The sequence below is a fragment of the Crotalus tigris genome, unplaced genomic scaffold, assembly GCF_016545835.1.
Source record: "Crotalus tigris isolate CLP2741 ecotype Arizona unplaced genomic scaffold, ASM1654583v1 scf7180000017781.746583, whole genome shotgun sequence".
Lineage (NCBI taxonomy): Eukaryota > Metazoa > Chordata > Lepidosauria > Squamata > Viperidae > Crotalus > Crotalus tigris.
This window is the reverse complement of record NW_024096631.1, coordinates 585,112-598,226: the sequence shown is the minus strand read 5'-3', so window position 1 is coordinate 598,226 and position 13,115 is coordinate 585,112. Positions and strand designations below refer to the sequence as shown.

Here is a 13,115-nt window from a genome sequence, read left to right as displayed (position 1 = left end):
TTTGAACTGATATTATAAATGTAATATAACTGCATATAAAAGGCTGTGGTATAATTTCATCATTTCCAAATAGAATAGATTTAACAAATTTTAGATTATCACGATTTGGTTCTATTTTTGAAAGGCTCTATTTTGGGGGGGGGAGATCCAGAATTGAGAGGAATTCATTGTTGCAGAAAGGGAACAGAATTCTAGTTTTTGCCAGTGCTCATTCTGAACTATATTACCGTGTGCCTTGTCCTAGATCAGAGGTAGGCAACCTTGGCTTTTTTATGACTTGTGGACTTCAACTCCCAGAATTCCTGAGCCAGCTATGCTGGGAGTTGAAGTCCACGAGTCATAAAAGAGCCAAGGTTGCCTACCCCTGTCCTAGACAGATCCCTAGCCCTCTGTAGCATCTTTCCAAAGATGTAGATGAAAGAAAAAAAAATGTAAAATTCAATTCTTTCTCACCTCAGACCTGAAAAATTATCCTGTATGAAATTTCATTTTTCTATTATTTTAAAACAAATTTTGTACTAATGATTTATATGATTGCTGATTTTGCTATATAGAAATCCACTCCAATGCTCTAAAAAGAACATGATTATTTAAGTCCAGTCTTTGAAACATAAGTATTTTGGCATAAATGCATGTGATGAAATATAAACGTATCAGTACTTGTAAGGTATTAGGCAAATGATTCCTTTTGATTTATTTCTTTTTTTAACAAAAAAAACCTTTTAATTTGGGGTGAATATTATTTTTTTTATTACTGTATAGCCCAAAATGATACATTAATCTAAGGTAGGTTTTTATTTTACAAAATGGATATTTTTGGCAATAAAAGTTTTAGCAATAATTTCTGCAAAACCAGAACATATGTTTATAATTGATGTTGTTAACAATTATACCATATGTAACATCAAATAAATAAATTAATGAATGGAAATTTTCTTTTTTTCTTACAGATTTGGGACATAAGTGATGATGAAACGCTCTGAAAATCTAATAAGTGATGTAAAAGACGACGAACAAGCTGACTTGTTTTAGGGTTCTGTGGACGTATTTTTTATCGGTCATTTAATGATTACTTCCTTAAATTTATTGCAAATATAAGCATGTTTAGTCTACATCTTTGATCAAGATGGGATACTGTGACAGTCTCAAAGCAAGCGTGCTGTGGTTGCTCCTCTTTTTATTGTGTTCTTGATGCACATATAGTTAGTTGTAAGACAACTCAAATTAAAATTATTTCTTGTTTCTAAATACAGCTTACTTAAATTTTCTCTTTAGTAGATATATTTGCATCTCCCCCCCCCCCGCCCCCAGTTGGAGTTTCTTTTAAGTAAATTTGAAAAACACTTTACAGTGTTTAGAGACTTGTCCATTATTGTGTAAGACTGAAGACTGAACCATAAAAAGTAACCGACACAGAGGGAATAAATAAAGCAAAGAAGGCCAGATGTTTTGAGATACAAAAAGACACTGGATCTTTTGGTCTTGACTACTATTGGTACAAGGGACAGGTAGGAGCTCTTTTCTTCTCCCCTCAATTAGCTATCTTCATCAACCTCCCTCCCACAAATCAGGGACTCTGAATGAAATAAGCTGCAACGTAGACAAGCAAGGTGAGATTGAAGAAAATAAAGTACATTCCATTAACTTCATTGCACAAACAGCAATTTAGATCGAAGCTGTCAAACTGTTTCATAGACCCACCTTTTCCCTTTTTGCAAATGATTAGTAGTTTATATCCCTATAAAATAAGGAAATTAAATTCTAACTTACATTAAAAGTCTCTACTGAATAACAAATCAACAATAGTTCTGAATAATTAATGCAACAAATACGATATTTGGTTTAACACAGTGACAAATTTGTTAGCTACTTAGCTAGACATAGAATGTTAGCTAGTAGAAACTGTGGACATTGTTAGCTTCATTGTATTTAGAAGAAAGCCTTCCTTTTCACCCATTTCTTTATAACCAGTAATGCAATGCAATGCAAACTGTCATATTTTTTTTTTTTTATTTTAGGAAATACTACACTGGTCTCTATCCAGAGCAGTAGCTCCATATACTAATAGCATCTGTTGTCTAAGCTTTCCTCCAAAAGGAACTCCTAGTGACATAAAATATCTAGACAAGGAGACTAAATATTTCATATTCTTCAACAATGTATCACTTTCCCTTCTATAAATTATAATCACAAATCTGTGGAGAAGTTCAGAATAGGCAATCCATGATATATTAGTTAGTTTTAACAGTGCAAGTTGGTCATTTAAATCTATGTTACTTAGTTTATAATTTCCACTGTTTAAGTGTACAATTAACTTTCCTGAGGCAGCATTTAGTAACGAGCCTAGCTCCTGTACAATATTTCCAGTATTGTTGTTTACTGGCTAAATTTCTTGATCATTTAACTCTAGATTTGAAAGAGGCATGATTTTAAAGAAAGCTCAGTTTGTATAGTTAACCGTTCTAGTAACATAAACATTAATTGCTATTTTTCAATTGTAAGTATGAAATGCTTGTAATATAAATTAAATAACTATTTAGTGATTTTCAGGCTCATTGTATTAAAAAAAAAAATTCATACTGGGGAAAATCAGGACTTTACTGCTTACAATGAGTCACCCCACACAGACGTCATTTGAAGATAGTGAGCAGAAAGCTCTGTTCTGAAGTTTTACAGGCTTGATTTGTTGAGAATCAAAAACAGCTTGATGTCTCCCAGGAATACTATCCAATGAAATGTCTGTCTTGATTCTTGGATTAACAACTTTCAATTTGTCAACTGTGTTTTTTCTCACAGAGAAAAACCTATATATGACATTTTAAGCACAAAGGTAATATGATGTTTCCTTGCTTAGCAAATCAAGTAACTTAAGAATTGTATAAGACTGAACTTGCTTCCTGTCCAGATGCTTCCCAGATGTCTGTGTTGTGCAGAAGTGCCCAGTGTGACTGAGAAGGTCTTCTGTTCTTTAATTTTATTGTTTTTTCCCCCTTCTCCGGTGACAGAACAGAATGGCTTACTTGCTTCCAAATTTTTCCTTTTGTAAAATGTTGTAAGCACTTTAATTGAAGGGGACATAATGAAAGCTTTTAGTTAAATGACTGCAATGTACATTAAAAGAATTTCCAAACACTTTTACTCACAGTTCTGTATCCATGGAGAGGCGGCATCTGGTACTGCCCACACAGTTGCTTCCAGAACGGAAGAACTTAAATTTGAGCTTTGGATAATGGATATGGGCTTTTAAATGACTGGGTTTTTTTTAAATTTTATTTTAATTTTGGGCTGGCATGGCTTCCCCAAATAAAGGACAAAAATCCTGAAAATTGAACACTGTGTTGCATTGCTTATAGCTGTTACCTGATGTAAGCAAAAGAAAGTGATACTGGCTTTGTTTAAAAGCATAAGGAAAACATAAATTTGGTAAGTTTTTAGTAAGCCTTCATTCTGCCAATGACAACCACTCAAGTATTAATATGGAGGGCAGTCTTTGGTCTGTTTGAGGGGAACATATCCCTTAATTGAGCTTGAATTCTTGTAATTACAAGAACATGTCTGGGTAGTTCTCTTGGCAGCAGGATAGGAGGGCTTTGCTACTGCAATTTTTCTGGATTTATTATTTGACTTCTCAGTCTAGGCTACAAAATTAGCCCTAAGGTTTCCTAGATATTTCTTTAACTATTTGCTAGATCAGGTCCTGTTTGTTTTTTTTATAGATCAGCCAAGATTAGCTACTTGATGCCATCTGTTGGATCAGCTGGCTCAATGCTAAATAGTGACCCGTTTGATTCTGCTAGCCCAGAGCTAAATATGGACAGTTTTGCTTTAAGTAGATATAATATCGTCTTTTCAGAGCAAGATCTTTATTTGCTGAATAAGCTCAATAACAAATTTCATTTTTACATTAAAATAGCTTACTTATCTAGAGCAATGGAGTTACATATAATTATATCTGATGTAGTTTTATGTGTTTGTTTTTCTTTATTTTGGGTAGAAAATATTAAATCATGGTCTGAAAAAGGAACATGGATTTGTTGGTATTCATCTAAAAATCCATAGTCTGTGAATTAGGATTAATATGACTCAAGTGCCTGAAGAGATATAAACAATCATTTCTTCATATGATTGACATTTATTCTGAAGACTTCCAGTGAGAAAAAGATCATTTATGTAATGGTTATTGCCTCTGTTAAGTTTACACATGGCAGGTAAAACTGTACTTTACCCAACACATGCAAACACTTTCTTACAATGGTTTACTAACCAGACTCTGATCCATTTCAGATTTTATCACTTGTGGTAGTTTGGGATACCTATTGTAGCTGATCCAGCAGGGTGAGGGTGCTCCAGATTTTGGGGGAAATCTCATTGCAGAGGACAAGTACTAATGCAGAGAAGGGGCATTTTCCAAATGGATAAATGGCTTAGTTTAATCAAAGGAGCTGGGGTGCTACCAATCCTTCTGGATCTAATCAACTAGCCAGATACTATGAAAGATGGCCCCTCAATAACGAAGCCTGGCCTATGACGACATCTTGAAAGTGGTAATTTCAGCAATACAAGCTGAATCCACATCCACATACTAAATCCACATAGAAAATAGTACATATGTAAATTTCATTCTAGAGCAGCGGTTCTCAACCTATGGGTCGCGACCCCATTTGGGGTCGATCGACCATTTCTCGGGGGTCGCCAAACAAGGCGATCCGCCATTTTTCCCCCTCGGGTGGCGTCGCGCATGCGCGCTGCGCATGGGGGCGCTGCCGTGCATGGGGGCGCCATGCATGGGGGGGCGCCGCGCATGTGCGGCACGTTTGTGTGACGGGGTCGCCGTCACACAAATGTTGAGAAGCACTGTTCTAGAGAGTAGTTCTGCTTCAGATTAACTTTGTTTTCATACCGCAATTATTGCTCATGATTTTTTTCAGCTGAAAAACTAGATGCATGTATGCATGTATATATGTACATGTGTCCATGTGATATATAAAAGTATACTTTTTGTCACTGCCTTCCAAGATTTGTTGTACGGAGGCTTCTCATTACTTCTTTCCTTATCCAACCAGTAGAGATGATGAGATGGAATAGATCTGGATTTGAGGTTCTTTGGTCCATTGAGGATTGCCATCTTTGGTCTTGGATGAGGTGGCACTGCCTCAGAAAGACCCAGTGCATAATCTGGGGATTCTCCGGACTCAACGACGTATGCTCAAGGAACAGGTGTAGTCATGGCCAGGAGGATCTTTGCACAACTGCATCTTGTGTGCCATTGCCTTTCCTGGACCAACAATCCCTGCTCATAGTCACTCCTGCCCTAGTCACCTCCTGTCTTGTCTATTGCAATGTGCACTATATGGAGCTGCCCTTGAAAAGTATCCAGAAGCTTCAATTTATTCAAAATATAGTGGCCCACATGGTTTTGTGCAGGCCTATGTGTGCATATGTGTCACTTCTGCAGGAGCTGCATTGATTGCCAATCTGCTTCCAGGTCCAATTCAAGGTGCTGGTTGTCACCTTTAAAGTCCTACATAGCTTGGGGCTACCTTCTCCCAGTTACATCTACCCAACCTACAAGAGGCAACAAATGTTGAAGTCCCCTCTCCTAAGGAGATACGTTAGTGGAATCAAGAAGAAGGACCTCTGCAAATTCAAGCCTTAAAATAGCCTTAAGATTTAATTAAGGATGGCCAGATAGAGTCTTCTAGCCTTTCACAGGATATATTTGTAAGTAAAGCAATTTTTAGCTCCCAATTTAGCTTCATATCTGTACCAAATTTCAACACCTAATTCAGGAGAGTTTTAACTCTAGTCTGTTTTAATGCCTTCATCTCAGCTGTCTTGGAAGGTAAACATAAGAGAATTACTTTATAAACATCATGCTGTCTCTGTGACAAGGTAGAATAGAAGCCATTGCCCTGTTCATCTTTATTGTCAGTTTTATAGGAATGCTTTTCACCAACTTATTTTAATTACATTCTCAAGACAGTCTAATAATTTATATTTTACATTAACTGTTAGATGATCAAGAGAACTGTCTCTTTAAAAATAGCAAGCTTTTGTTTCATTATGTGTAAATCCCACTTTTATTATTTATATTTATTATTTAATATCTTATTCTATATTTGCTGGTCTGTAACCATGATAAAGATTTGGTAATGATGTTGAACCAGTATGAGTCCTGGATCAGCCAATTCAGGTGGTTAAAGCCAGCTTATTTTCTCTGGAAAGTAACTTCCTTGCTCTGATATGTTGATTTGGTGCTCAAGTTATAACAACTGTATTTCACAAGTTTCTATCAGAAGCATCCTAAGGTTATATAATAGATTGTCCTCAACTTTGCTGGGCAGATGAACATCTGCTAACATCAACTCTGTCTTATCTGAACTAAACTTCAATTTTATGGTCCTCATCAAATCCATTATCATGACCACATTCATTGAGGAACTCAAGATGGCATAGGTACCACATCTTCCTCCTATTTTTTTTCCAAACCAACAATAACTGCAATATTGTTGGGCTAACAGTAGCCCAAAGTCATTAATGAATTGTGGCTGAGGTTATACTTGAACCTGAGCTTCTTTATTTCTAGTCCAACATTACACCACAGTGACACTCTAGTGTAAGTATTTCAAGTCAGCTTATTAAAAACATTACTCTAGATGTATATTTTGTACCCTGGCTAGAGTCCTTTAGGGCTGAGCTGTCAGTAAGTGAAATCCAAGCTGAATGGCAGCCCTTTGCAACCAGAAGGAGATAATATAAGAAGGCATAATTGGAGTGGCAATCTAATTTAATCTCCCTTCCTGGCACCCCTAATGCCTTATTTGAGATTGTATAGCCTCTGTATCAATTTAGCTCAATTTTAGTTCTGTTTTTTGAGGGGAGCCCTATTGAATTGCAGTTTAATGGGAATGAGGATGTATGGTGTTTATGCATAAGAACAGGGGTCTTCAAACTTGGCCCTTTTATGACTCATGGACTTCAACTCCCAGAATTCCTCAGCCAGCGTGGCTAGCTGAGGAATTCTGGGAATTGAAGTCCATGAGTCATAAAAGGGCCAAGTTTGAAGACCCCTGCATAAGAACAATACAGAAAAGGACTGCTGTGTTTAAAAGGTTTTACCAAAAGCTTCCATCTCCCATTTGGATCCTAATTAATATTACTGTGAATATATCACCTTTGCACATGTGAGCATTCTATACACCAACATCCAATATTCAGTCTTGTTTTCCAGCTTTCCACAGCCATTTCCCTTTCTGGATTTCTGCATAAGTTTATCCGCTTTGGCCCTTTAATTGGCATATCTTTCCCTTTTGCATCTGGTTAAGCAGCAGGCCCCAAACAACTCCATCTTCTTGTGCCATTTTATGAGTCTTGTCTTCATTACCACTGCTTTATGATTTTCTGTCAGCCACTCAATTAATTCAGCCACAAAACCCTTTCTCTTCTTTCTTTTCTAGAGACAGGAGCTGGAAAGTACCTTGAATAAGGCTATGCAGTTTCCAGATTCTGCACTGTAGCTAGTGTGCTCTTGGGCAAAAAAAATATAAACTAGATGCTGTGAATAGTATTTGCCTTTTTATAAAATGCTGACATTGCTATATGCCACCTGGAGTCACTTTCATGCGAGATAGGCTACACAAACATGATAAATACTTTTAAGAACCATTATCCTGAAAGGAAAATACAACTAAGGGAAAGGCAACATGTGGCTTCTCAGTGGATTGTAACTTCCACAAGCCGCCTCTGTATCACAGCCCAGCTGCTTAGGGATAATGGAAATTACTTTGTGGATGCTACAAACTAGTCAATCTGATCCAGTTTTAGCTGAGGCAGGGGTTCACCCATACATGATTAGATGTATGTTAGCCCATATTGTTTACATTCATTTGGCTCTTTCTGTAAACTACTACATCACACAATTAATGCCAGACTCTTGTACATTCAAGGGACCCTATCCTTAATTAAATAACATTTCCAGTTACTGGAACCTTTCATAAATGGCATTTATGACCACCCCCTTGCTGTACAATGAATTGTCCATGAAGAAATGGGCAATCAAGTTTTGTGTGTCCGCCTCTGTCCCACTGCTTAACATATTTTTCCATGTATAAGACACTATTTTTTTCCGCAAACACCCTGATCAAAACCCAGGTGCGTCTTATACAAGTGCAGCATCTTATACACGAAAAAATAATGGTAACCTCCGCAGCCCAGGGCATGCCTGTGTGGGTTCTTTACATGCCGCTGCCATGCCACCTGTTGCAGGTGTCAAGCCCCTGTGGGCTTGCCACTAATGGGAGGAAGGAGGGGGCAAGATCGTCAGTTGGCATCCGGAGGCAGCGGATGGAACAAGCAGCATGGATGGCAGCGACAGCCCTTTCCCTCCCTCGTACTTGTATGCCAGCCGGGGACCCTGTGGAACGCAGCTGCGAGGCCATCCTGCTCAATAATAGCAGCCGGCTGAACTTCCGGATTTGCCAGCTCAGCTGTTCAGTGCTCCGCCCAACAGCTGATCGGTGCAGAGAAATGGTGGGGAGTTTAAAACCTGCCTTCGCTTCCCTTGCCTTGCTGTCATGCCGGTGCTCACACCGATTTGTTTACCAAGGTCAGAAGGCTGCTGCTGTGAACTGACTATGCATGCTCATTGTGCCAGATGCTAGTTAGGTAGATGGGGGGGCACGGCCGGCTGGGAGGCGTCTATTTAGAGCGCTAGGAGGTGGGTGCTCCCAGCGCTGACTTTGCTGTAAACTTGGAACTCGCATGCCAGAGCGTTTTGTACAAGGGTGCATCTTATACATGAAAAAAATACAGTAATTCTAATGGAACAGGCATTTATAGTCATGGGCTTGAGCTTTGAGGCATGAATCATGTGGAAAATTGTTACAATACTGTTCTATATTTAGAGGAATGCACAGTTCTTTTTTGTCATACATCAGCACAAGAAGTAATTCTTGGTAACAGTTACTCAGTGTTGCGTGTACATTAGATGTTGTTGTTAATTGCGAAGTCGTGTTCGACCCATCGCGACCCCATGGACAACGTTCCTCCAGGTCTTCCTGTACCATCCTCTGGAGTCCATTTAAGTTCACACCTACTGCTTCAGTGACTCCATCCAGCCATCTCATTCTCTGTCGTCTCCTTCTTCTATTGCCCTCAATCTTTCCCAGCATTAGGCCCTTTTCCAGTGAGTCCTTCCTTCTCATTCCTTCTCATTCTCATTAGATATGTACAGCCTAATATGCTGGCTTATGCCAAACTTATTGCCACCGCTGTTTGTTCCTGTCCCTTGAATGGCAACGTTCAATATGGAATCCTGTAATGGCTCCACTTTTTAGCTGGATGCTCACTTTGGATCACAAGAGGAAAAGGTTCATTAGTAGTAATAGAATAGGAAAAAATCTTACATTTTTCTAAAATAAAGGCCTGAGGAATCAGAATAGGAAATGCAAATGAAAGCGTGAGGGGGGGTCTTTTCATTCCAAAAACATAACCAATGTCCTCCTTTATGAAAGACGTTTTGTAACAAAATCAATTCGACCTCTGAAATGACAGGCCAACAATGAACAGTGCAGCCAGTCATCCATCATGAGGGCTGAAATGGCCTCATGTTAAATGGATTGAAGTGTGGTGGAATTGAGTCACAGTTTTGTCATAAATTTCAAAGATCTATTGTAGGAATAGTGATGGCGATAATGTTTTTGGCTTGTTTTTTGTTTTTGTTTTTTTACTTCTGGACTGTCATGAATAACCAGAATGTCAATTTAGAATTCCTCCCACATATCTTGTTACAGAGAAAATTGTCAGCTGGTATAAGTATCAACCAAAGTATTGCCACAATTAATAAATATATTATATTATTGTGCTATATGAAGTTGTAGGCTCCTACATGTGTTGTTGATTTAATGGATCAGCTCCAACGGAAATGGCTGCTCATCCTCTTTCAGCCATGTTGCCAAGTCCAGGGAATTGGATTCCCTGATTAAATTATTTTCTATAATTTCTGAACCTTATGGTCATTTATCATTAAATTATTTTCTATCATTTCTGTATCTTATGATCATTTATCACTCACATATGTGAAGAATGGAATAGTAGGAGAAAATGTTCTCTAAATGCAGAAAACTAGAAAGTGAGAAGACCTAATATTGTTTTCTGACATGCCAATTTTCTGTTGTGTGATGGCCACTCTTTCCGATCTGGTTCCACTGGCAACATAAGGGATGGAGCCTGAATTCATTCTCTTATCTGCTGGATCTGAAAGGGCACTAAGTAGGAGTGCTCAAATTGGCCGGCACCCCTTGATCTGCAAGCTGACAATCTTTGGCCTTGGCCTGATGCCTTCTTCCTTTATCAGTTTATAAATAGGTAATGAAGCTGAACTGCACAACTATACTTTTCTCCTCTCATATACAAGTTTTGCAAATATATATAAGAGGTCATCTCTATAAAAATTAGAATATGGAACAAAAAATAATTGGGAAAGGGAGGAGAAAAATATATCCATCTTATCTGGATGTTATTTATAGAATTTTCTGGATAATTCTACATTCAGTTGCTATGTTCCCCATCTTAGTATCTGCTGTAATGTTACAAACGTATTAGCAGTTACATGGTTACTAGCATGTGCACTGTCTCGGCTTGTGTACAGAGCTTTGTCCTCTGTGCCAATCAGGGCAGAGCTAATTCTCTATTTGTTTCTTTATAGATCAGTCTATAAAGCCCACCAGCAGCTATGGTCCCGTTTGGATGGCCAAGAATGAACATGACTTAGGTTGCTATATTACTGTTTTGTTTTCACTTGTTATGAGAATACTTTGTGTGTATGCCTATTATATCTTGGGTGTTTAAGTTGCACATTCTACAACAACATACATTAACTTTGAAGGAAGCAGCAAAATTTTTAAAAAATACTATAAGCATAAATAGGTTTGTGTTCTTGTGTTACATAGAGGAATGTTTCCAAACCTCAGCTCCTTTTCTATTTGGTATTTATTCTTTTGGTTATTTATTTCTGTTTGTTTATTCCATCTCTGTTAAGAATCACATCGCCTCTTGTGTGAGAGTGGAAAGAATGCAGGAGCAAAGTGTTTAAAGGCAATGTACTGTTGAATGGTCTCCCTATCACCTTGCTTTGATTCTTGGTAACTGACTGAACTCTAAATTGCTTTTTGTATGTCGTGGATTATTACTGGAATAGAGCAATTTCTTTGAGATGGCATTGAATCACAGAAAAGCCCTATAACCTTCTGCTTGTTTCCTGGCTTGATTCAGCTTTCCCAAATAATGCAAATTTAATGCAGAGCGTGGCAATGTAAACCAAAATTACTAACTCTCCTTCATAATCCCTGATGCCACTCCTTTAGTAACCTAATCTACTTAAGTAACCTCTGCTGCAAGCATTTCTGTTCAACTGAACAGGACTTTTTTACAGAGTAATAGAATTTATTCTTTCAATTTCTTTTTTTAAAGTTTTTATTGATTTTTTTCATAAAATTCAGTAGTACTTGTTCCAGAAATGTGTTGTCTGAGTTTATCATTCATTAATACAAATTTAATACCTAATCCTTTATTCTTTTCTCCAGCCTTTGATAAAATAAGTCCCAAATTTGATAGTATTGTTTTTTTCTTTCTTTCAACCTCAAAGTAAGTCTGTCTATTTCCACACATTCTAGTATTGTGTGAATATGATTCTTGCTGCTGTTGTCATGTGTAGAATCAAGTATATATTTTGTTTATCAATCTTTTCTGGTATTATACCTAATAAAAAAGTTCAGGTTTAAAATCTACATCTTTCCCAACATCTTTTCTAGCCAAGTACATATTTTTATCCAATGTCTCTTTGCTTTAACACATGTCCACCATACTTGGTAATAAGTACCTGACTTGTGTTTACATTTCCAACATCTATCTGTCATAGTTTTAAACATTTTTGCTAATCTTGCTGGTGGCAAGTACCATCTATGAAACATTTTATATAGATTTTCTTTTAAGAAGTTGACATTGTCAATTTATAGTTTCTTTCTCACAAGTTTTGCCATTTTTCTAAATCTATATTATATCCAAAATTCTTTGCCCATGTTATCATTGTTTCTTTAACTTGTTCATTTTCCATTTTCAAATTCAATGAAAAGTTAAACATTTTCTTAATTAATTTCTCATCAGAGGTTAATAATGTCTGATCAAACAAGATTTCCTCTTTAAAAAATCCATACAATTTATGTATGTATCTTTATCGTATCTAACTTGCATTTGTAAGTATGCCCACCATGATAGATCAATACCCTGATTTTCTTTCAATTTCTATAGCGGCCCATCTTAACCAATGATTCAATAGTGGGTTTCATAATTTAGGATTTTACATAAAAGGTGTTGTGGATGCTTATCTGTTGTTTGCAGTTCTTTGCTTTCATTCAAAAGTTGGTTTGGTTTTGTTCAACATAAAAATGTTGAATGTACATAAGGCTGACTCGTGCTTAGCCACTATAAACCAAAATATGGCTGTGTTCACCCAGCATGCTCTGCCATTGTGTGATACGTGATTATGGATTAATATTGGTAAAAGCAGCCAATTATGGATTATTCAGTAATTATAGTTAAATGAGAATAGAATAGAATAGAAGCTGGAAGGGACCTTGGAGAACTTTTAGTCCAGCCCTCCACTCAAGCAGGAAAACCTACCATTTCAGACAAGTGACGGTCCAGTCTCTTCTTAAAATTTCCAGTGATGGAGCACCCACAATTTCTGATGGCAAGTTGTTCCACTGGTTAATTGTCCTCATGTTAGGAAGTTTCTCCTTAATTCCAGGTTGCTTCTCTCTGATCAGTTTCCAACCATTGTTTCTTGTCCTGCCCTCTGGTGCTTTGGCGAATAGCCTGAAGCCCTCTTCTTTGTGGCAGCCTCTCAAATACTGGAATACTGCTATCATGTCCCCCCTATTTCTTCTTTACTTTAGACTAGCCAAACCCAAGTCCTCAGCCGTTCTTCATGTTTTAGTCTCCAGTCTTGGATCATCTTAGCTGCTCTTTGTACTTTTTCTAAGGTCTCAACATTTTATTTTTTTTGGTATGGTGACCAAAATTGGCTGCAGTATTCCAGGTGTGGTCTCATTAGGGTT

The 13,115-nt window shown here is 37.5% G+C and overlaps 1 protein-coding gene across 3 annotated transcripts in view; it reads left to right on the top strand.

Moving 5' to 3' along the window:
• The window catches only part of ATG7 (autophagy related 7), an 89,583-nt gene extending 86,450 nt beyond the window's left edge, over window positions 1–3,133 (top strand). For all 3 annotated transcript variants that reach the window (XM_039342251.1, XM_039342253.1, XM_039342252.1), the window contains one exon: window positions 951–3,133. In XM_039342251.1, the coding sequence (XP_039198185.1) occupies window positions 951–983 (33 nt within the window). In that variant the 3' untranslated portion in view covers window positions 984–3,133. The remainder of the gene's footprint in view (window positions 1–950) is intronic.
• Window positions 3,134–13,115: the final 9,982 nt, after the last annotated feature.